Source organism: Labrus bergylta, chromosome 19 (assembly GCF_963930695.1).
Source record: "Labrus bergylta chromosome 19, fLabBer1.1, whole genome shotgun sequence".
Lineage (NCBI taxonomy): Eukaryota > Metazoa > Chordata > Actinopteri > Labriformes > Labridae > Labrus > Labrus bergylta.
In genome coordinates, this window is record NC_089213.1 from 18,766,939 (window position 1) to 18,788,838 (window position 21,900).

Sequence of the window (21,900 nt, forward strand, 5' to 3'; positions counted from 1 at the left end):
AGGAACCATGAAAGTATTTGAGTGATAAATTGTTGTGTCTCATTTCTATCTTTCTAACTGTCTTTCTATTATTATTTCTCTTTCTCCATCTCTTTCTCCCTCTCTTCTTTTGTTTCTCCCTCTGTAGGAGATGGCCCACATTCTTGCCCAGAAGCAGCTGCGTTCCATCATCCTCAGTGTAAGTCTAACGATGCCCCTCTTGCCATTTCTGTGTCTCCTCCTCTCTATTTTTTTTATCTTTGCTCAGGTTTATGTCCCTTTCACCAGAGTGATATAAGAAATGAAAATGACACCTGACACTTCTGCCTCTGTCTCACATCACTGCTTATTATCTACTGTACTTACTTTCTCACACATGTGCTCCTTTCTCCGTCTTTCACTCTCTCCCTTGTGTCAAATACAATTCTGCTTCTCCTGTTCCATCATCTGACGTATTCTCTCTAATCCTTATCATTCTCTCCCAAATCCTCTTATTCTCCTTTGTTATCTTGTTCCGTCTCATCCTTCTCACCTCCGAAACTTCGTCATCTCTCTCCTTCACCTTCTTCTTTCATATCTTAACACCTCCACTCCCTTCTATATCTTACTCTCTCTCTCTCTCTCTCTCTCTCTCTCTCTCTCTCTCTCTCTCTCTCTCTCTCTCTCTTCTCCTCTACATTCTCTGTTTGTCCTTCACACCGTGCAGAATGTGATCCGGAGCCCCACACCCATCAATGATGAGATGGCCCACCAGCTGTACGTGCTGCAGGTGCTCACCTTCAACCTGCTGGAGGACCGCATGATGACCAAGATGGATCCCCAGGACCAGGTGGGGGGCTGTGAATGATGCAGCAGGAAGGGTTTTGGTGAACAATTGAGGAATGGATGAGTGGATGAAGGAATTAACTAATTGGTAGACGTCAGAAAAATTAAGTATGGACATAATTATCTGAAAAGCAATTTAGAACAAATAGTAATAGTTTGGCTAAGTTTGTTGTATTCATTAGATACAAATCATATCCATGGACAGTCAAGGCATTTTGTTCAAGTGACTTAAAAGCAGTCAGAAGGCATTGCATGTTAACAAAACAAAAAATGAGCCCTTCAATTACAGCTTCAAACTTTTTGGGGCGACAGTAGCTCAGTCTTTAGGGACTTGGGTTTGGGACGCCGGTTCAAGTCTCGGTGTGGACCAAAAACATGGAAGTTGATCTGGTTGCTGGAGAGGTAGCAGGTCACTTCCAGAGTACTGCAGAGATGCCCTTGGGCCCCCCAACAGGTCTGGTGCACTCCCTCAAAGCAGTGTGTAGAAGCCCTACTCTGACATCAGCCATTGGTGCATGTCCGCAGGTCCTGTTTGTGCATGTGTGTGTGTATTGTGGGCCTATATGTGTGTGAAGCATGTCTCACAATCACAGAGTGTAAACCAGAATTTCCCCTCAGGGATTCATAAAGTATGTAAAAAATATCTGCATTTATAGGTTTTTAACAGAGATGCTTTATAGGAGTTTACTTTAACAGCTACATTGATTTTATAAGCAATCAATCTCGATACATAAAGTAATAAATAAATAATCTCCTGATGAAGACAGTTTTCTATGACTGTATGTATCCCAACCCAAAGAGCACCTCAAACATTTCCTTTTTTTCAGCCCACAAAGCGCTCCCCCTGTATAAGACAGCAGGGCATTAAAGTTTTAAACAAATGTCAGTCAAACATGAGGAATGTTGTAATGGATGGAGACTGTTTTCAGCAGGGGAATGATGCACATTTTGTGGGAATTTCTGACAGCAGTACAGTGAATGTGGGATGACATTAAAAAAAACATCCAGTGCTCCTGTTAACAAAATGATGGAACATGTCACTCAGTACAATGACGTGGCGTTTGGATGACATTGGAGCTAGATGGTACAGAAAATACAAATATCAATGGATACTTTTTCTAAAAAACCTCTTGTAAGGAATAATTATTCGGCTACGAAACTAATCTAATGATCTCTTTTTATGTCCAAAAACAGCAAGAGGTTATCAAGACAATGGGCGACAAGATTAACTATTTCTACATCACGATTTGTGATCACAGCTGTCACAAGGTGGATGACGGACAAGAAGAGTGTCAAAACTGCCTTTATTGACATTTTCCACTGATTGGATTTTAGATCAGTGATATATTAGACTGAAAGCAGAGTTGATTTTTTTATATAACAAAACTTTCACATGTACAGAACAGGACATGGTGTACGGCTTTGTCAACAGAGGGTGCCAAAATCCACACTTATCAAAGGTTCCTCACTGGAGCTTTAAAATGATAGAATAGCTAGACAGTGTTAATAAGCAATGCCTGTCTACTTGTTGCTGCTTACATAAAACATTTAACCTCAGACTTTACAAACGTGCAATCCCCATAAGATATTTTCGAGTAAACATAGAGGTTCATCTCATGGAGGAATTCTGCACCAGGACAGCATGATGCAGCTGCTGGAAGAAAATAACCATCAATCTTATATTCACCAGCTCCTGGACAGCTTGGACGTGATCCTGCCAGGTTTTAAAACAGTAATCCAGCTTTTTCATGTAATAAAACAGTTGAGAGAAATAGCTCAAGGCCAGATTGCACTGTGAGACCCCCAGACAGCAGAGCTGAGGTCGTAGAAAAGTTGAATAATAAATGAAAGAAAAGACAGATGGATTTAAGAGCGGCACTTCAATATTCCTCTCCGTGTGTGTGTTCAGGCTCAGAGGGACATCATCTTTGAGCTGCGGCGGATCGCCTTCGACGTGGAGTGTGAGCCGAACAACAGCGGCAGCATCGAGAAACGCAAGTCCATGTACACGCGCGACTACAAGAAGCTGGGATTCATTGTGAGTTGGGGAGATGTTGGACGGACAGTATGTGTTCATGTGCGTGTGAATGAAAAGGATTTAAATTCATTAACATAATTCATACACACAAATGAAAGAAAAGAACAGCTTTGGCAAGAGGTGCACAGTAGAAAGAGTACATTTTGTTGTGTGTCGCTCATAACTAAGCCCACCAAGCTACTAAGCTTAGCTTCCAATCTATCTCTTCAAAATAAAAATAAAGCTAAAACAGACGAGGAAGGACTGTTAAACTTTATGAAAATGCATTTAGATGTTTTCATTCAAGTCAGCCCTGGCTCTTTCTCATACATCCCATTATTCTGTGTTTCCTCCTTTAGGCTTTTTAATCTCCTCACACTAACACTTTCCCTAAATGCATTCTTTCACTACTTTTTTCTCATTCCTTCATCTCCCTACCCATAAGCGTACATTTAAATACATTGCATATGTATGTTTGTGTGTGTCTTTGTGTTGTAAGCAATAGTCTAACTATAGCACAAGAACTTGAACTAACCCCTCTGTGCCGTGTTATAAGCTCCGAGCTGGTTCGGGCTCTCCACTCTCTCTCTCTCTCTGCAGTGTGCTCAGTGAAGATAAGGACAAATGGGCTGCCTTGTCTCTGCTAGTGTGGTGAAAGCCCACCTTAAAATCCTTAGTCAGCGTTACACACTAAACATCCTGCACACACACACAGACACAAAAGCAGTCTGCAGAAACATTTATACAAACCTTACTTCTCTAGATGGACATTATTGCTGCCTAAATAATTTGTTTGCACATGCTGGAAAAGTTTTCACACTTTAAAATGAGGGTGTTTTTTTTTTTTTTAAGATATGCATGTGCCTGGGTGTTTTAAGTCTGTGGGTCTGCTTCCTGTCAGGCAGATTTACAAAACTGATGAGCCAGACCTCCGTGTCCTCCAGTCCTCTTTCATCCTCTTTTTTCCCCTCCCTCCTCTTACCGCCACTATCCTCCTCAACATCCTGTCTCATCTGTTTAAACTCAAGATGAGCGTCAGACTGATGTGTTTGCATGCGTTTCTGTGGATTAAATCATTAGTGGAGTGAATTCTCTGAAATATCTGGTGGGAATTAAGTATGATAAACTGTGACAGCCGGGCAGCATTAATCAGCAGATCTCATGTAATATTTAGAGTGCATGCGACGAGGTGGTGTAGAGGCTCTGGGAGCAGGCTTGTTTTGCAAACTGATTATGTTTATTCACATTTTTTGGTATTTGTTGCTTATAGAAATCCTATCATTTTATACTCTAGTATTTCTTCATGCATCATCAAAATGTCAGCCTTTCATGAAATAGAAAGAGCCTAATTTTAAGCATCTGTGCTTCATTTATAGCTCAATGAGTATTTTGGGCATTTTTTTTTTCTGTGGAAGAAACAGGAAATGCTCTGAATAAGAAAATTATAAATGCTTCTTTAGTTTGTCTGGAAAGCTAAAAATGAACAATGACTGTCTGGACAGTGTCCATAAAAAAAATCCATAACTGCCAAAGATGTGTTGAACTTTTGTAATTATTTCCCTGCCAGCAGGGTTTGTTTTGGTCTGCGTTTAAAGAGTAACTCAACCCACAGGCCGCTTTTTTTTGGGTGTTGGCTTTGTAACTGAGGTTTTCTTTTGTTAAATGCTTCTTTTGGCTGCAGAGAACTAAGAAGGTTCATTATACCAAAACAAACAATGCTAAAAAACTCATTTGTTATTGTGTGTTTAGGGTATGTCTCACTAACCTACCCCTCCTCCTCCTCCTCCTCCTCCTCCTCTCTCTCTCTGTCAGAATCATGTGAATCCAGCTGTGGATTTCACTCAGATCCCGCCGGGCATGCTGGCTCTGGATAACATGTTGTATTTTGCCAAGCACCACCAGGACTCCTACATCAGGGTGAGCATGCACACACACCTTCATATGCAGACACACCAACACACCCTCCAAATGTAACCCGTCAGCTGCTGAAATGACTGGGATCATCCACATAATTAGAAGGACTTTTTTGCCATTTAGATTTTATTAATGTTTTTTGGCCTCTAAACAGAAGGTTACGAGGATTTGTGAGGTCAAATTATCACCAAAAGCTTCTCGTGTAATGGAGATAGTTATGGAGAAATGACCTTCAGTTTGACAAACTGGGAGGCACTTTGGTTATAAATATATATCAAATATATTTACATTTATTCAAAGTGCATTGAGAATCAGCATACCTCTTCCGAGACCTCCCAGTAATTTGGACGTATTTTTTATGTATGAGATGCTTTTAAAAAGTGCCTACCTCATACATCTGAGCTTTCCTGTCTTTGGCACTCCTGTCAAAAACAGCCTGAGGCAGACAGCAATGCACATCATTACCACCTGGTGACACTTATAATGAATGGGCAGAAAGCAGCAAAATGCAATACCTCATTAATATTCAACTCGTAGAGGCTGTAATCTGCATCTTTATCCAGACTGATACTGTAAGATGTTTTCATTATCACTTTAACTGCATTTATTTTAAGGCTTTAAAGAGAACTGAATCATAAGATCTTGAGATCCTGATATCTGCTGTCTTTGTTGTAGATTGTCCTGGAGAACAGCAGTCGAGAGGACAAGCACGAGTGTCCGTTCGGCCGCAGCAGCATCGAGCTCACCAAGATGCTCTGTGAGATCATGAAAGTGGGCGAGCTTCGTAAGTCTGCACTCTTTGCTCACTAATTGTTCTTCTTCGACTCACTTCTTTATCTTTTTCAGAAGGAGTGTATAGACAGTAAATTAAAACATTTCAGGCACTCGTTTTCTGACAGAGCTGACTCTTGTTATGTGCACAAAAATGTAAACATGCACATTATTACTAGACCACACATCCTGTTCAGATGAAAACAGCCTTTATACTCAGTAATTGTGCTCCTGGGAGTTCATTGTTTAGTTCAGTGATGCACCTCGGCCCTGTTGGGCTCCTTTCAGCAGAATAAATACCGCCTCTGGGAGACGCATTGTACTGAGAAAGAGATGCAGAGCCCATGTCCACTCTAAATTGATTTGACCTTTTCACTTGTCTTAACTTGTTTAAATGGGCGAGTTGGACTCAGCTCGGCTGCAGACTGACCCCCGCTGCTCCCCGTTAGGATGAAGGCTGTGTTCTTAGCTCAGTTTCAAACTGCTGTGCCCTTTTCCTCTGCTCACAGCAGTTTTTCATTCAGGATTTAGACCTCGCTGCACTGCAGGCTATTCAGTCTGTCTGCAAAAGACTCTATTCAATAAACGAACGGTGTCCTCTTCTTTTTAAAATGCAGAGAATTGTCTTCCAGATTCTATCTGTTCTGAACATTGCCAATAAAAAGTAACAGGCTAGGTTTCAATAGAAGATAAGAAGGTGCTGTAACACTTTTACGTTTCTAAGCGTATTATCATTTTCCTGTCCTTTTTTTGATATGCTCTTATCTCTGCCAGACTGCACACAAAATATCTCACACTTTCTCCCCGTCCACTTTGGAACATCTAGTCGGCAAAGTCAAAGATGAATGCAGATATTGTATTTTAACATTCAAGTATTTTTGCCAAGTGCAGTTACCAGACAGTCGTCCTTGATCTCTCATAAAGTACTCTGAGCTTTGGATGTTCCATATTTCAAAATCTGCATGTTGTTGTGCTTCTACTTTTGCCTCTTGTGTTTTTTTTTTTTCACAGTGTTCTCATGTTGTTTTCCTTGAGTGTCTCGTTCATTTTATATCCAAATATACTCCACTGCACATGCCCTTTGGATCTCCTCCCATAGCTGACTGAAATGGCTCCCCTTTATGTTTCTCTTAGAAATACCACTTCAGCCCCATTCTCTTCAAAATGCAGATTAAGCAAACCCCAATACTAGGACTATCTTTATCTCTGAGGATTTTGTAAGCACAAAGAAGAGGGTTTATGCAATAGAGCTAAATAACCCAGGATGAACGCCAGGACATCGTCATCGACCATGACACTTTGTTTTGGAGAGAGTTGCTTATTGGAATAAGTGGAGCTGGTGCAAGTGCAGGACTTCACACAACTTGTTCAAACAAATGGAAAATGCAATGCACTTTTTTTAGGGCGTTGTTTTTGTTTGCTTTTTACAAATTCTTACCCAGAAATTGCTGTTTAAAAATGTCTCTGCCAGGCTGAATGCTTTAGCTGCATCCTAGCAGTAACCTTGACTCAGAGCTCTGAGCTGTTTTATTCCCAGCAGCTGGATGTTGTCCTCTTTACCGAGGCTGTTAGTCCAGCAGGCTGAACCTTCATTTAATATTGAAGAGGCTTTGAACTGTGTGTATGTGCGTTTATGTATACGCGTTTAAGATGAGGGTCAGATCAAATGTTTATATGAGGCGAATCAATAACCTGTGTGATAAAATGAATGATCTGCATGAGATGCCGTCTGCTGCCATAATATCAGCACACACATATGGTGAGGATATGTCAGGATTCATATATGAAGAAGTAGGTCATCTGCTGTAAAATGAATACACACACAATAAAGTCTCTGAGGACAGGAGAGGAAAGACAACATTGTGATATATTTACATTTTCGGCGCCCCAAATCATAATGTCCCCATCTGTCTTTGTCACAACTCCTGTGAACATTTGGACAGACTCGCACACCGCAGAGCTTTACATGCGTCTTATGGGACGAAGCTGGTGTGTCTCAGAGACGTCATGAGCTACCCTGCACTGAGAGTTAAGTGCATTTTCATCCACATCCTATTAGCCCTGTCTATATGAACACACACTAATGAATATATGAGCGAGTGAAACATGGGTAAGGCAGGTGTTGTAAGTGCTCTGTGAGTAATTAGGGGTCATTAGAAAAGCTATGTGTGTGTGTTGGTATAATGTAGGGGCATGAAAGTAGGAAGAGAAATGAGTCTGAGCTCACCTCCGACTGTCATCATTCTGCTGACCTATCAGCTTTGAAACGATGACACACCTGATGCTAACGACGATGTTGGAGGGAGAGTGTGCGTGTCTCTGAAATGTTTGATCAGTTTTAATAGTGTGGTGTTTGAGTCAGAGTAATGTTAGAAACTGTGCTGAATTATTTGTGGTATATTGATATTTCAAGCTGCTTTTTCCCCTCTCTTCTCTTCTGTTCTTCATAGAAAGTGCCAGATAATGGGGCTGACATTTTCAGTCGGTCAGTGGGTTGAACCCACTTCAGTCCAGGATGAAATATTTGGATAAAGCTTGCTTTGGATTCTGTACAGATATCCTCGTATCTTAAGGATGAAATCGTATAACCATTATAATATTTGGTAGATGTATTCATTGATCATATACAATACATCCAAATGACCTTATTCATCCCCTCTTCCTCTTGGAAAACTCAACATTTTGTCTTTTTCATTTGAAAAAGCTAAAAGATAAATATAAATCTGTTAATATCTTTCCTGTCATACAGAGCTGTTAGCGTGGAGGTAGACTCTTCATCAAGTTTCGCACTTCATAAAACCTAACGGCTGTCATTTGAATATTTCATCCTGTGAATCACCTAACTGCTGCAGGAGAAGCAAAGCGTGCTAAAGCTAGGTGTTTATAGCCACCGAGGTAGTTGTACCCTTTAAATGTTTCAACGTGCAACGCAAACACAGCGAAGCGCAGCAGCTCATGGATGTCGAAAACTTCATTAAAGCAACAAGAACACAAGCACTCTGAAGCTCTCCATTAAAAAGTCATAGCTGTCTTTCTGAAAAAAGGTTTCTATAAAAGTACTCTAAATCCCTGGTGCAGGAAAACAGTTCATTTCAGCTTTTCTTTTATTTATTTTTTTTTATATAAAGTTCCCCCCTTTTCTTGTCCCTGCTTTGCTCTATGTGGATAAAAGCAGAAGAAAAGAGACAGCGGATTAATGGTGACGGCAGTGATGTCTTAGTGGCTCATTTGCTCTGCCCGTCTGTGTGAAATGCCAGTGTGGCTCTGACAGAGGCCAGACACTCGATTCATGTTTTCTCACGGGGATGAAACCCTGACGGATGCTGTTGAAGTTGCTTCTCTTCCCTCCTTCGCCTCTTCAAGCTCTCTTTCTAGATTAATTTCCCTCATTCTTTATTCCCTCTTTAATGCTTCTCCCCCTCTCTCTCGGTGGGTCTTAAGAACATCTGTGGCTCTCAGACTTGTAATCCCTTCTCATGCTTTCCTGCAATGATTTCCTCTTTTTCTGTCTCGTGCATTTGACGAAAATGACACAATTACACAAGCAGAAGCATCTTATTTCAACTAAATGACTGTGAAGGAGGAATCTCACACGACAGATGTTTTGCCGATCTTTCAGGTCAACAGATTATCTTCCATACTGCTGCTCCTTTCAGCGGTTGGAGATGTTCTTAGATTTTCCCTTTTGGTTGTTGTCGCGATAACTCATTTTCATGCAGATGTGTTGGTGGAGGAAAGGGGTTAAGGGAGCTTGTTTATTTGAGTTAGCTGCCAGTGCTGCTAGATTTTACATAATTCATGACACTATCCAGGTGTCACTCTCTCTCAGTTTCCCCTCTCCATCACCTTCTTCCATTAATTCAGACCCTTTCTGTGTCTCCTATTTATCCTCGCCCTGCGTCAGATCCACAAAGATTAATTGTCTCTCCATGTTTCTGCGAGAACACAGACTTTAATGGCATCTTGCTCTGTGAGGCGACTTTCCTGTTTAAGCCGGCCCATAGAATATTTATGAAGTTATTTAAAAGGGCCTGGCATGCTGAGTAATGGCCCTGCTTGGTGATTCACTGTGGGGCATCTCGTCGCTGAGATGGAGGGCTGGATGGCGGGACATGGCAGGTCCAGGCGTGGACACACACACGCACACAAACACTCACACGCTAGCAGACAAACACATTAAACGCAAGTGGAGACAGGGGCTTTACGTGTACAGACACACACACACACACACCCCCCCCCCCCACACACACACACACACACACACACACACACGTACAGGCAGGTCTGGGCAGGCTTCAGACTGACAGTCACATGATGTGCTTATATTTCTAGCTGTGCCGAGAGCCACCAGCCAAGGTCAGAACAAAGGTTCATGTTCAGCACCACAGACAGCTCCGTTTTTTAACACTGTACAAAATGCAAAACATCATGTCTGAATATTTGAATGTATTTTCTGTTTAGGTGTGTGTTTTAAAATAGTGTCTCTTCTCAAGGTTACTGTTCGATACATCTTCATCTTTAGTTGTTCAGTTTTTAGTCTTCATGAGAAAATGATTCAAAACAGGATGAAGCATGAACACACGAGTGAGTTTAACATATTGTTTCTAAATGTTCTTGTTGGTGTCATATATATATATATATATATATATAATGATGCTTTTATATGCTTTATCAATAAAGCTGATTCTGATTCTTTTTTTAAATCACTGCCAAGCTGTGTTAAAAGATGAAGCAAATACAGAAGTGCGAACAACTGCAGTTCTTTGAGTGTCCACTTAAGGAGGCTGAAGGCCCGCCTCAGCTCCAGCTCTTTGTTGTTAGGTTCACCCAAAGTTTGATACAGTCAGCATTTCCAATATGGCAGATAGCCACAGATAGGCTTCCAAAACAGTCCTTCAGAAACCAATGGGTGACGTCACTCAAGCTTCATCAATGTTTATTTACAGCCTATGATGAGTAGTAGTTCTTAATGTATGTAATGAATCATGAATGTAGCTTAATTATTCATAATTATACAGCATACAATCAGCCTTTAATAATGTGTTTGTTTCCCTTTTGATCATCTTCAGTTGTTTTCTCAAAATGAATTATCAGTGGAATAAGAATTTTGTCTGAGATCAAACATTAGTATGCAAAAATAAGTGTTAGCTGAACATTAGCTTGGAAAGTGGTCCCAATAGAAATAGCTTGTTAAGTCTGAAGGTTTAGCCGCTAATCCCTCCCGCAGGTCTCCGTCCATGAATCATGAACGAAGGGAAGGGTGGCGAGAGGAGGAAAGGCCAGGCGTAGAATCCCAAGTATCCCTCAAGTCGTGACATGAGGATCTTATTCAGCAGTCAGAAACCACTTCACAAACCTGTCAGTTGCAGCCTTCAGTAAAAGGGGAAGCGTTCTTCAGAGTCTACCTCGTAGCCTTAGGCATACACCAGCAGAGGGTTTTTTAATTAGAGTGTGCAAATAACAACGAGCTTGACAGATTGGTGCACAAAAATCTCAAGTTTTAAGCATCCTTGAAAGTTTTTTTCGAAAACATGTTCCTGTCCCCTGTCAGCTCTCATCAACCCTTTGTAGACTCAAGTGGTGCGCTGGATGAAACCCAGCCCTGCCTGTGACAGCGCTGCTATGTTCCTTTCACTCATGTTTTTTCCAAGCAGCACCTTTGATGTAATTTACTATTAAACTTTCATAAACATGCCCCCCTTCCCTACACCAAAAAAAAAAAACCACCAAGCTCTTTAGAATACTGAAGCTGTTTTTCAAGAAAGGCCTCTACCGTGCAGATCTGGTCAAATTTAAACTCAGGCAGAAGAAGAGCCTTGCACAAGATGTACACTCACACACCAGCAGTACATAAAAACCCCATCTAGTCCTTGCAAAATATTTTTTTCAATTTCAAAATCACAGCTCGATTTAGTTGTAGAAGCCTTATTTGGTTTGAGAAAAATACGAGACTGGAAGCAGGAGTGCGGTGGATATGTTTGTCAGTCCGGAGCGCCTCATTACTCCCTGGGTCTCATTTTCTCCTCTCTCCATCTGCCATCCTGCTCTCCCTCTCTCCCTCTCTCCCTCTCTCCCTCGCTCTCCCTCTGTCCTTTAATGCAGCTTGACTATTGTTGGGGACTGCACGCTAAAACGATTTTTTGTTACATAATTAGAAACCAAAGAGGAGAAAAAGGCTTCAACTATTCCCTGTTTTTATCCTCCAAATACAGATTTCTTGTTTGCCTCTATTGCCCCTAGTATCATTGATACTAAGAGACGTGGGACGCTAAAAATAAATTAAAACAAATTACAAACAAAGTACTGGGGCCAAATAGTTTTATTTTTTATTTTTTGTACACAATTATACAGACTCATACTATGTTTTTTCTTTTTTTTCATCTCTCGTTTTAAATTGATTCAGTGACCTCATTCTCTTGGCATGATGTTTATTTAATGATCATTAGTTTCAGGGTAGAAGCCTTGAATTTAAAGAGCTATTGCCCTGCTGGCGTGAGCAGAATGTAATAAAACTGATTCATTATTTCCCATTTCACAGATTCAACTCAAACATCATGATCAAATACATTTAAAGCTCCTGTGAGGAACTTTTGATCTGTATCCATTTTAGCGCCCCCTGTGAAAAAAGCAGACTGTGTCGATTGTGTCCTTTACATGTTTAAAAAGTTGTTGTTTTTTTATTCTGTGTTGTGTTGCTAGTGTGACGAGAGGGTCACATGTGTGGTGGTTCAAACACTCATTTAAAAAGAAACAGTTGAATAGAGATGGATAACTTCCTTTGCACTTAACAGTTTGCCTAAGTGGCGACCTTTGTTGTTGAAAAATTAAGCCAATGCAGAAGGGAAATGCAGTTCCTCAAGTCTCCACTTGAGGCTGGCAGCAAAAGCAAAGCAATCCCCATTAGTACTCATGATAAAACATTAATCTTTACAGCAGAATTTAAAAAATTGTACAGTCGGGCACCAAAACAGTTTTGGTCTGAAAAGCTGAAATAGCTGATCTCTGTAATGATAAAACTGATGAAGATGACTGACAGGTGGGGGGCGATGTAGCTTTTTGCCAGGAGGCTTCAAGTCTTAACTCCACCAATTTGATTCCTGAATCCAATATGGCAGCCGCTGTCGTTAGGCTTCATAATGCCTCTTCTGACTACATCCATGTTTTATACAGTTTTTGTTATTTGCCACACTTTGCCACAGAGGCTAACGCAGCACATTTCTGTCTCATTTCAAAAGATGAATACTCAACATATGATTATACAAATGATTTATTTTATAAACTTGAATATTTAATAGTTGACTATAAATGTTGTAAAGATATTTCAGTATTTGTACATTGATGCTGAGCTGATTGCCATAGCATGAGAAGCTCTCAGTCAGCCTGCTAAGTCATCCACCCGCCGTATTTGCATGTCCGTGAACCGGCTGTCTTTGCATCCTGCACACGCAATCTGTGTCTGGACCAGAAAGATGGTGCTAACGCTGCTCGCCGGACACACACACTGACGCACACAAACACACACTCCCCTTGTCACAGTTGGACATCAGGGCATGCTGTTATTCTAATTAGAGTGAGGATGACACTTTTTCACTGTGCAGCCATCGTGTGGTGAAGCTGCAAGGTGACTCTCTGGGTCATTTCACTTAACTTTGTGCACACTCATGGACACACATACGCAACAAGAAAACACACACAGCCCTGACAGATGTCATGTTGGCATTCAACCCTCATCTCTCGCTTCCTTTTTTTTTTCTCTCTCTCTCACACACACACTATTTTATCAAACATATTTAGCCTCCTCTCTCTGGCTTCATCAGTGTTTGTCCAGTTTAGTAATTAGCTCTTATTTGACGTCACATGCTGCCTCTAAGCCCTCACGTTGAATGAACTCTGGTAAAAGCGTGACAGGCAACAGCTGGCCCACACTGACTCACGCTTGAATTCACACACACCCATAAACCAAAAGCGCACATTCACTGCACGGAGAGGACAGTGACCCCTTGACCTCAGCCCTGCCTCAAACGTCACAGGAGATAAACTGACAGATAAAAAAAAACTGAGAGAAGAAAGATCTCTCTGCAGTTTTTGATTTGTGTTTTTCCTCTAATTCGGTCTGTAACCAATGACTTGAAACTCCACTCTGCATTCAGAGCTTATGATGCATTTACTTCATACCGGTAATCAAAAGCACATGAGGCGGAAAACCTTCAGCCTCCTGCATCCTAATAACAAGTCACAAATATTGTACATTTCCAAGAGTAATGTTACCTCACTCTGTGAAAAGAATTGCTTAAGTGTAAGCTTTCTCCCAGTTTTGAAAAAGTTATGATACAACATATCTTTAGGGAATTTGTTGAGAAGTTCTTGCTACTAAGTGCCACAACAAATGCATAACACCATCTATTTTTCATAATTTTGTCGAGACATATGGCCACTAAATAATACAGCGTAGCCATAAAGCATCAAGTTCTGCACATCCATGTGGGCATATGTTCTATCATCACCTAAAGTGGTCATCACAGTGTCCTGTTACCTGCTTTATGGGTGGTGCAGGCACCGAACATCTGGCTGTGCAGATGGATGTAAAGCATACAGGACAAAGAAAACTCATTATCGCCTATTTTCCATCCATCTAAATAGTCTGCTGAGGGCCCATATGCTCCACCAAAAAAATTCATAAATTGTCACTTAAAATTGAGAGAGAGTTCATATCTACCCCGCTGTTTCCTGGCGTGACAATCAGCTTCAGGCTTGTGTGTGTGTGTGTGTGTGTGTGTGTCTGTGTGTCTGTGTGTCTGTGTGTGTGTGTCTGTGTGTGTGTGTGTGTGTGTGTGTGTGTGTGTCTATGACTCATGCATCGAAAAAGTGTCCTTCTCCTCGGGCCCTTAATAGGTCCAGTAGCCCACCCCATCACCGTGACCATGTCAGCTGCCTGTTGAGGAGAGGACTGTGTCTCTATACAAGGAAGAGAAAAATAAGAGGTTTACATGACCTGTTTCAACCAGTGAAATAGTCCAGTTCTTCTTTGTGGTTCAGAAGTGCTCAGTCTCAGGTTTATGAATTACCTAAGAGACAAAGGTTATGGCAGGATGTAGATTTTTAATTTCGATTTGTCTTCAGGTATAAAAAAGAGAATTTAAATTGTCAACTGTAGTTAGGAACGAGCTGAAGAAAGTGCTGCCAGAATGAACTTCTCAGATCACCTCCTAATCCTTACTTTTACAGAAGAGCTTTTTTGATTGACTGACACACAGAATATTTAAAAAACATCCATCCCTGATTCACTCATTTCTCATCCTGACACCACAAACAATAATTTTCTACAAAGCTCTCAATCCAGCAAATAGACCGACACTGTTTTAAAAACAACTTGTCTGGAAGTTTATGAATCTAGTAGAGTTTAGATGCTACTGTGCCGACGTTAGTGTAACCTCGCACTCTTGTTGTAGTAATGAATAACGAGTGCTTGTAAATGTCAGTAACTGTATTATTGAATCTAGAAAGTAAGTCATAAGATACTAGTTACTGCAAATAGTTGTGGTGTTACAGTAACGTGTTAGTCCCAACACTGTCCCAACACTGGTCCTCACATAGGAACACATTGTTATAAGGTAGACTGATGTGTTCAGAGAAAGAATGATGTCAGTTTGTGGTGTGAAAAGCAGATTCCTTTGGATTGCCTGTTGTCAGTTTTACACACATGCACTATAATGCATCAGATGAAGGTAAAACACTGAGCATAACAAACTAGGGGCCTGGTGTTTCTTCCTTTTCTTCAACAAAGACTTCCAGTACAGCTCAGCCCAGTCACTTAGACTATTTCTGAGTAGCCGACATTCTGTTTCATCTTTGTGGCTCCAGTTCTGTTGAAGCATCATTCTGGTTAAAAGGAAAAGAATAGAAAACAAGGCCGGCTTTAGCTATAAAGGCTTAGAGCAAAGTTCCCTAATCACAGTAACATGACTTTGCACTCACACAGTGCCTTTTCCGATCAGGTGGATAATTTTAAATGCATTTGTGGCGTGCTGATTCAGCCGTGACATTTCAGCTAGCATGTTAAAAAAAGGAGGTGAAATGTTGCTTTTTCCTTTCTCTCTTCCACACAGATTAAGCCTCTGCTCAAACTGTACAGTCAGACAGAGTGAAAACCTTGTAAAACGCTGTCTTAGTACAGACTGCTCTGTAGGTTCAATACTATATTTAGATTTCCCTTAGTGATTTAAGTGTTACGTCCATACTGCTGTGTTTCTCCCAGAAGTCGGCAGAGCAGTTGCAAAAAAAGATCACCCCTCTTCAATTATTTCCTCAGTTTGGACGAATGTGTGCTCGATTAAATATTCAGTGACTGGCACTCTGAAGTCATTATAGTATATTTGCAATCAGACGATTACACTGCAGAACATTGTTTGTGAACTATTCTAGGCATCCCAACGCTATAATGATTTGTTTTTGCCTCATTGCTGTGCTGCTTCAGGTCCTGCCTAGCCCTGCGAGAGGTAATAAAACTGTCTGCAACTCAGCACGCCTTACAAAACCTCAGGATGGAGACATATCTGCAGCGCCACCTGAGACTGTCGCTGAAATAAGCCTTGACATGTAATTCCTCTCCTCTTGGCACCTCAGGATCTGTTGGTCCCACTGATAAACAACCTGTTTACCTCAAAGGTCACTCCAAACATCAGCCTCTCTAACAACTTTTAGTGGATAGCCAATCAAGTATTAGGTTGAGTTATTTTGACCCTTTATTTTTGGGTTCTTCCCTGGTTTTCTTTCTGTCCCTGGGGGGGTCAGAACTGTCAGCTAAGCAGCCAGTTAGCATCTGTTTTGGCTCTCCTCCATTAGCTCGCTGTTTGACTAACAGCACCAGAAGCATGTCCCTCCTGGATTGCTCCACCGCGCCCTCCCCTTAATCTCCCATCCATCGCTCCACATCAAGGCTCAGGTCGCTGTGCCTGTGGCCTGTAGGCATTACTCATTATACCGTGAAGTTTCATTCGCTGCCTGACCCCTTCCATCCATTTTCATGGCTGCTCGCGGTGGGCCAGTTTCCCGGCTGCTCTGCTCGGAAAGTCTCTAAATGAACCAACCTTTGGCTCAAAGCCACCACTCATCTCAGCAAGACGACAAGAGGGAGACGAATGTAGTTGGAATTAATGTCAAGCCTTGTTATTCTACCTCTTGGTTAATATGGTTTGGGCACTCAAGAGCCCTGGCTCCCCCTCTTCCCTCTCCTTCTTATTTCAAACACACTCTCAACCAAAAAGTGGGGTTTGAGAAGTTTCAGTGCACAGCTAATAAAGAATATAAACCCCCCTCTGGCTTTGGAAAATGAAACAATCTTTACTTAATTCAGTTGGAACAGAAGTTTGTTGGTCACAATTTGTCTCCAGGGGATGTTTTGTGTTTGAAGTTAATGGGAGCTAAATTTTCAATAACAGTCTTGCTTCATAAAGGAGAACTGTATCTCATGCTCAGTGGTCGTCCCCGTTGATGTCTATATCAGCACTCATAGACTGATCTATTTATTATTTCAGAATAGTGATAAATATCATGAAGTGTGACTGTGATGTACATTCATTTGTCTTATATCCACATGCAGTGGTTTTCTGACCCTCGCTAACAGGGTTGTTTGACTCTCGTTTTTACTACGGCCGCTAACATCTGTTCTCTCTCTTTTCTGTCCACAGCCAGTGAAAACTGTCACGACTTCCACCCCATGTTCTTCACTCACGATCGCTCCTTTGAGGAATTCTTCTGCATCTGCATCCAGCTGCTCAACAAAACCTGGAAGGAGATGAGAGCCACAAGTGAAGACTTCAACAAGGTAGGCTACACTTCAAGTGTTGTGTTTTATGGGAGATGAAACATTGACATGCATTTTAAAAAGTCTCCCATTTCTACACGTCTATGTGTTATATAATAATAATTAGGTTTTTAAAACTTTTAATAAGTAGGTACTGAGTTTTTAGTGCATTCTCACTGGAAAAGAGACAACATTAAGAACACTTGATGCCAGATCTCATACTTGATTCATTAGACCTTTGAGTTTGCTGTTGACAGGCTCCCCACAGCTGGAGAAAGTTCAAACACATTGTAGATACTGATGAGACAGCTCTGGGAACCTTTATATAACATTCATTTTTTACAAGGCCACTTTGCTTCTCAGTAGTGTATTTTTTATAATTTGCTGTTTATTTGGGACACAGCTCTTTGACTAATTAAAATAAAAAACTTTTTTTTTAAACTGAACTCGGGAAGTTGCCACATGGTAGAAATAGGTGGCATGAATTTCTTTTGAAATGCAAAATCTGATATCATCTCTTAGATGATTTTAAATAATACAATAGAAATAATCATTTCTTTTTTAAAACATGTTTGTTCGTTTAATAAAGACAATATAGATAAAGATACATGCAATCAAATGAGGATCAAATCATGAATTCGGCAATTGTCAGATGTGGTGTAATGGATGTCAGATCTATAACATTTGCTTTGGGTTTATAAAACAAAATAAGATATATTATTTAGTGGGGAGGCTGACTCCAGGGCCCAGTTGTTTAGAATAATCTGATCAACAAAGCTTTTTAATTGCTTGAAAAATCAGTAAAAGCCCCTGAGAGCAGGATGAGGATTCACTGTTCTGACAAAGTTTATGATGTTCACTTTGAGCATTTGAAGATAATTATGGATTTTGTCCCTACTTAATAATTCCCCAAATAACTGTGAATATTAAACTTGGAATATTTGGTCTGAAGCAGTTGTGAGGAACTTTCAGTTGGAGTGGATTTTGGTTTCCCTTATGGACATTCATATGAAGTCTTGTTCAGAGCTATGCTAATCCGTAATTGGTAATCCTTTAAAAAGTCTTTTTTTTTTTTTTTTTTAAGTGAACTTCAAAGAAAATGTTTGCACACAGTAGGATTTGCGCTGTGCTTTGTACCATGCTTTGATGACTTTCTGTTGCAGACACTGGCAGAACGCATAGTTACGCAACTCACTCCTAACTGTGTTAATCACATCTCAAATTATAATAGATACTAGAATGGCATTGCCAAGATTCCCATGCCAACATCAGATCCTATAAAAATATACTGAACATGAGGCGTTAAAGGCGTTTCCTTTTTTGGATGCAGATTAAGAGAGAAAGAGATCTACATACACATCTGGGGGGCTTTTCAGTGTCCGCATTCCCCCCCCCGATATGAAAGATAAGCTGCATGCATTGGCTGAGATCCTGATTCAGCTACTACATCTTCATTTGGAGCTCATTGCAGTCTGGGAGAGGATGAAAAACTTCCTGTTGGCTGGCTGCGGCTCAGTCGGTTCACACAGGAAATATGTGTGTGCGAGTGTGCGCTGCCAGACGCTGATAGTAAATAGGTGTTTATGACAGATATTATATGTTGTGCATTCAATTAGGCATCAAATGAAACCGTGAACGGATTCCATACAGGCAATCAATAACACAGACCACGTAGCAGCTAAGTTTACACATTCATATCATGGTTCAGATCTTGTCAGTCATGTTGTAATTTTAGTTTTTGAACGGAGTGATGGTCAGTGTGCATAAACAAAGTGATGTTATAGTTGCATCGGCTGATGTTGTTTTGCTAAAGCATGAATGATGGAAGGCAGCAGTGTGAGTTTCATAAGCCAGTCTGTCAGGACAAACTGCAGCGAGAGCTCGGATGCAATGTTGCAAATAAAGTCCAGCTCTCAATTTTAACAAGGAGATAACTGAATAATGTAAAAAAAAAAAAAAAAAAAAATGCATCTTTTGATGTTGTTGTTGTTGTTGTTTTGAGACTTGGTACTGCAGTTTAATTTGCTGCAGGAGACTGATGATGAATCACAACAGATTGTAGTCACGACGGGGGGAAAAATCTACCCATCCTCTAAAGTTTTGTTGAATAATAAATGTCAAATCCACCTACAGTCTATTGAAGTCCTCATCAGCATCTGTGTTCTCATATGTACTGCTCAATATTACATCTTTTGGTGGTGGGTAAAACTTTGGAGCATGATTTTACTCCTGGTTTCATGAATGTGTCACTCTTAAAGACACTCACTTATTAGATTTTGCCCAAGCTAAAGTTTGTCTAACTGTAGCCCAGCGATGGTTGCTATCAGATAGGGCTCTCTGATTACTGGGTCAGCGGACCAATCAGAGAGCGTACAAAGGGTCAATTCCACCACCAACAACAAAATGTGTTGTTTATCTGTAACTGAAATTGTCCTTGACTCATTTTGGCAAGAAATAAACAGTAGGAAGATGTCCCAAAAATACACATTGGGAAGCTCAGTATAAATCCCACTAAATCCTGAGCTTTAGTATGAGCAAATAAAAACTATGTAAAACTAGCAAGAGTAAGGAAAGACGATTGGATGCAGGTTAAAGGGGTTTATCAGGGTCAGGATGGTGAGTCAGATTAAAACAGGCTAGAAAGTAAATTACAGATCACTAAAGTCAACATTTTAAGTCTGAGCTTTATAAAGGGGACTTTGACTTCTCTTCCGTCACTTAGTATATATCTGGAAAGGAATATGTGTGGTACTGTTAAGGAAATGGATTTGATTTAATCTGTAAAGCAGTTTTACAGTTTTTTATACATTAGAAAAAACCCTGTCAGACAGAAATCCCAACACCTGATGTTTGACAGTTTAAGCCTGTTTGTAGGATTTGATAGAACGCTTGTATCCGCCAAAGTTCATGATAACACATATGGCATAAAAACAAGAGATAACTAAACAGATTACCCAGTAAGATTGGATTTAACTTGGAAAAGTTATATTTAACTTAATTTAAATGTTTTTAAATTAGCCATTAGCTAAGGCAATTGGTCTTAATGATTGGTGTCCCAGTCAGTTAATTTTATGAAGAATGAATAACTCCTCAGTGGAAAATACTAACAAAAGATCCCTTTGTGTGCCAACATTGAGGGAACGTAATCTGAGTAATATTCTGTTTTCTAAAAGGACTATAGTGTGTAACTGTTATCTGTAAATGCTCTCCCACTGCCATTCAGCTCCTCATTCAGTATGTGAGGATCTATCCTCTCCAGGGTGTGTGGAAGGATTATAAGCTGTGTCAAGGATAATTCAGAGGGCGTCCACTTCAAAACGCTCGGTCTACTGTAGGTCTACATTTCCCTGCAGCTCCTGCAGTTGCTGCCAGACACTGACGGCGCAGAGCTTTCTGAGGTGTGGAATACTAAAACACCTTGTTCAGGTGTTATCAGTGTTGGAGGTGTGCACGGCGCTGCTGTCTGCGAGTGTGTGAGTGTTTCTTAAATGCCCACAGCTCTTCTCTCTGTTGCCGGATTTTCATGGCTGACTGAGCATCTTCCTTACACACACACACACACACACACACACACACACACACACACACACACACACACACACACACACACACACAGGCGACACAGGCTGAGATATGCATTCATGCTCATTTAAGACAAAGACACAGACATATAAATAAGGCTGGAAAACAATGTGGTGCTTAAGCACACACACAAACACACATTCTATATATATATAAAAAAAAAAAAATGTTGTGTATGTGTGTGTATGCTGTGTATTTCTGTGTGTTTAATGGAGCCAAGTCTGATGCTCCCAGGGCACATCTACGTCCGTCAGGCAACCGTTTCCCCTGTTTCCATAGCAACCCTTGTCCAATTACCGCTGTTGCTGCTGCTGCTGCTGCGCTGCACTACTCGTGCTCTGTTTCTGTAAGATGGAGCCACTTCTCCACTGCATGTGTACACGTCTGTGTTTATGTGTTTTTGAATGTCTATCACAGACTGTCTCGTCTCTTCTTCCAAATGTCTGTGCTGAGAGCTTCTCCTCCTCCTCCATCTCCCTAACTGGAGAAGAGAGACTCCATCTCTCTGCTCGGGGGGGGGGGGGAATAGAAAAAAAAAGCCCTCATTGATGTAGCAGCTTGCAGCCACTCAAGGTACACCTCCTCCTTCTTCTCTCATCCCTCCCTCCCCACAACCTCTCCCTCCACACACATACACACACACTAATCATGTGATCCACTTGCTGCCCCCCCATTGGCGCCTGTGATAGTGGCGTGTATCCAATCAGGGCAAAAGCCCAGAGATCAACATAAGCGAAGCAGGGCAGCCTGGCTGATGCTCTTAGAGTCACAGAGGGAGGGAGGAAGGATAGAGAGGCTTACACATATATCATAGTAGAGGGGAGTAAAAAGAAGAGGAAGGGTAGAGGTTTTTTGTTGGTGGCTTTGTTTTTTAAGGGAATGTACTAAAAGAGAGAATCACACAGGAATCGGGAAGGAACACAAAGGCAAGACAGGAAGAAGAGAGAAAGCAAAAGGAGGAGGCAAACCAGCTGTGTTGACAGACGAGCCTTCCCTTATTGTGGCTAAC

The 21,900-nt window shown here is 41.0% G+C and overlaps 1 protein-coding gene across 5 annotated transcripts in view; it reads left to right on the forward strand.

The window, feature by feature from the left end:
• elmo1 (engulfment and cell motility 1 (ced-12 homolog, C. elegans)) overlaps positions 1-21,900 on the forward strand; it is a 99,440-nt gene that overhangs the window by 53,108 nt on the left and 24,432 nt on the right. For all 5 annotated transcript variants that reach the window (XM_065948025.1, XM_065948023.1, XM_065948026.1 and 2 more), the window contains 6 exons: positions 128-178; positions 686-808; positions 2,714-2,842; positions 4,634-4,738; positions 5,411-5,519; positions 17,194-17,330. In XM_065948025.1, the coding sequence (XP_065804097.1) occupies positions 128-178; positions 686-808; positions 2,714-2,842; positions 4,634-4,738; positions 5,411-5,519; positions 17,194-17,330 (654 nt within the window). The remainder of the gene's footprint in view (positions 1-127; positions 179-685; positions 809-2,713; positions 2,843-4,633; positions 4,739-5,410; positions 5,520-17,193; positions 17,331-21,900) is intronic.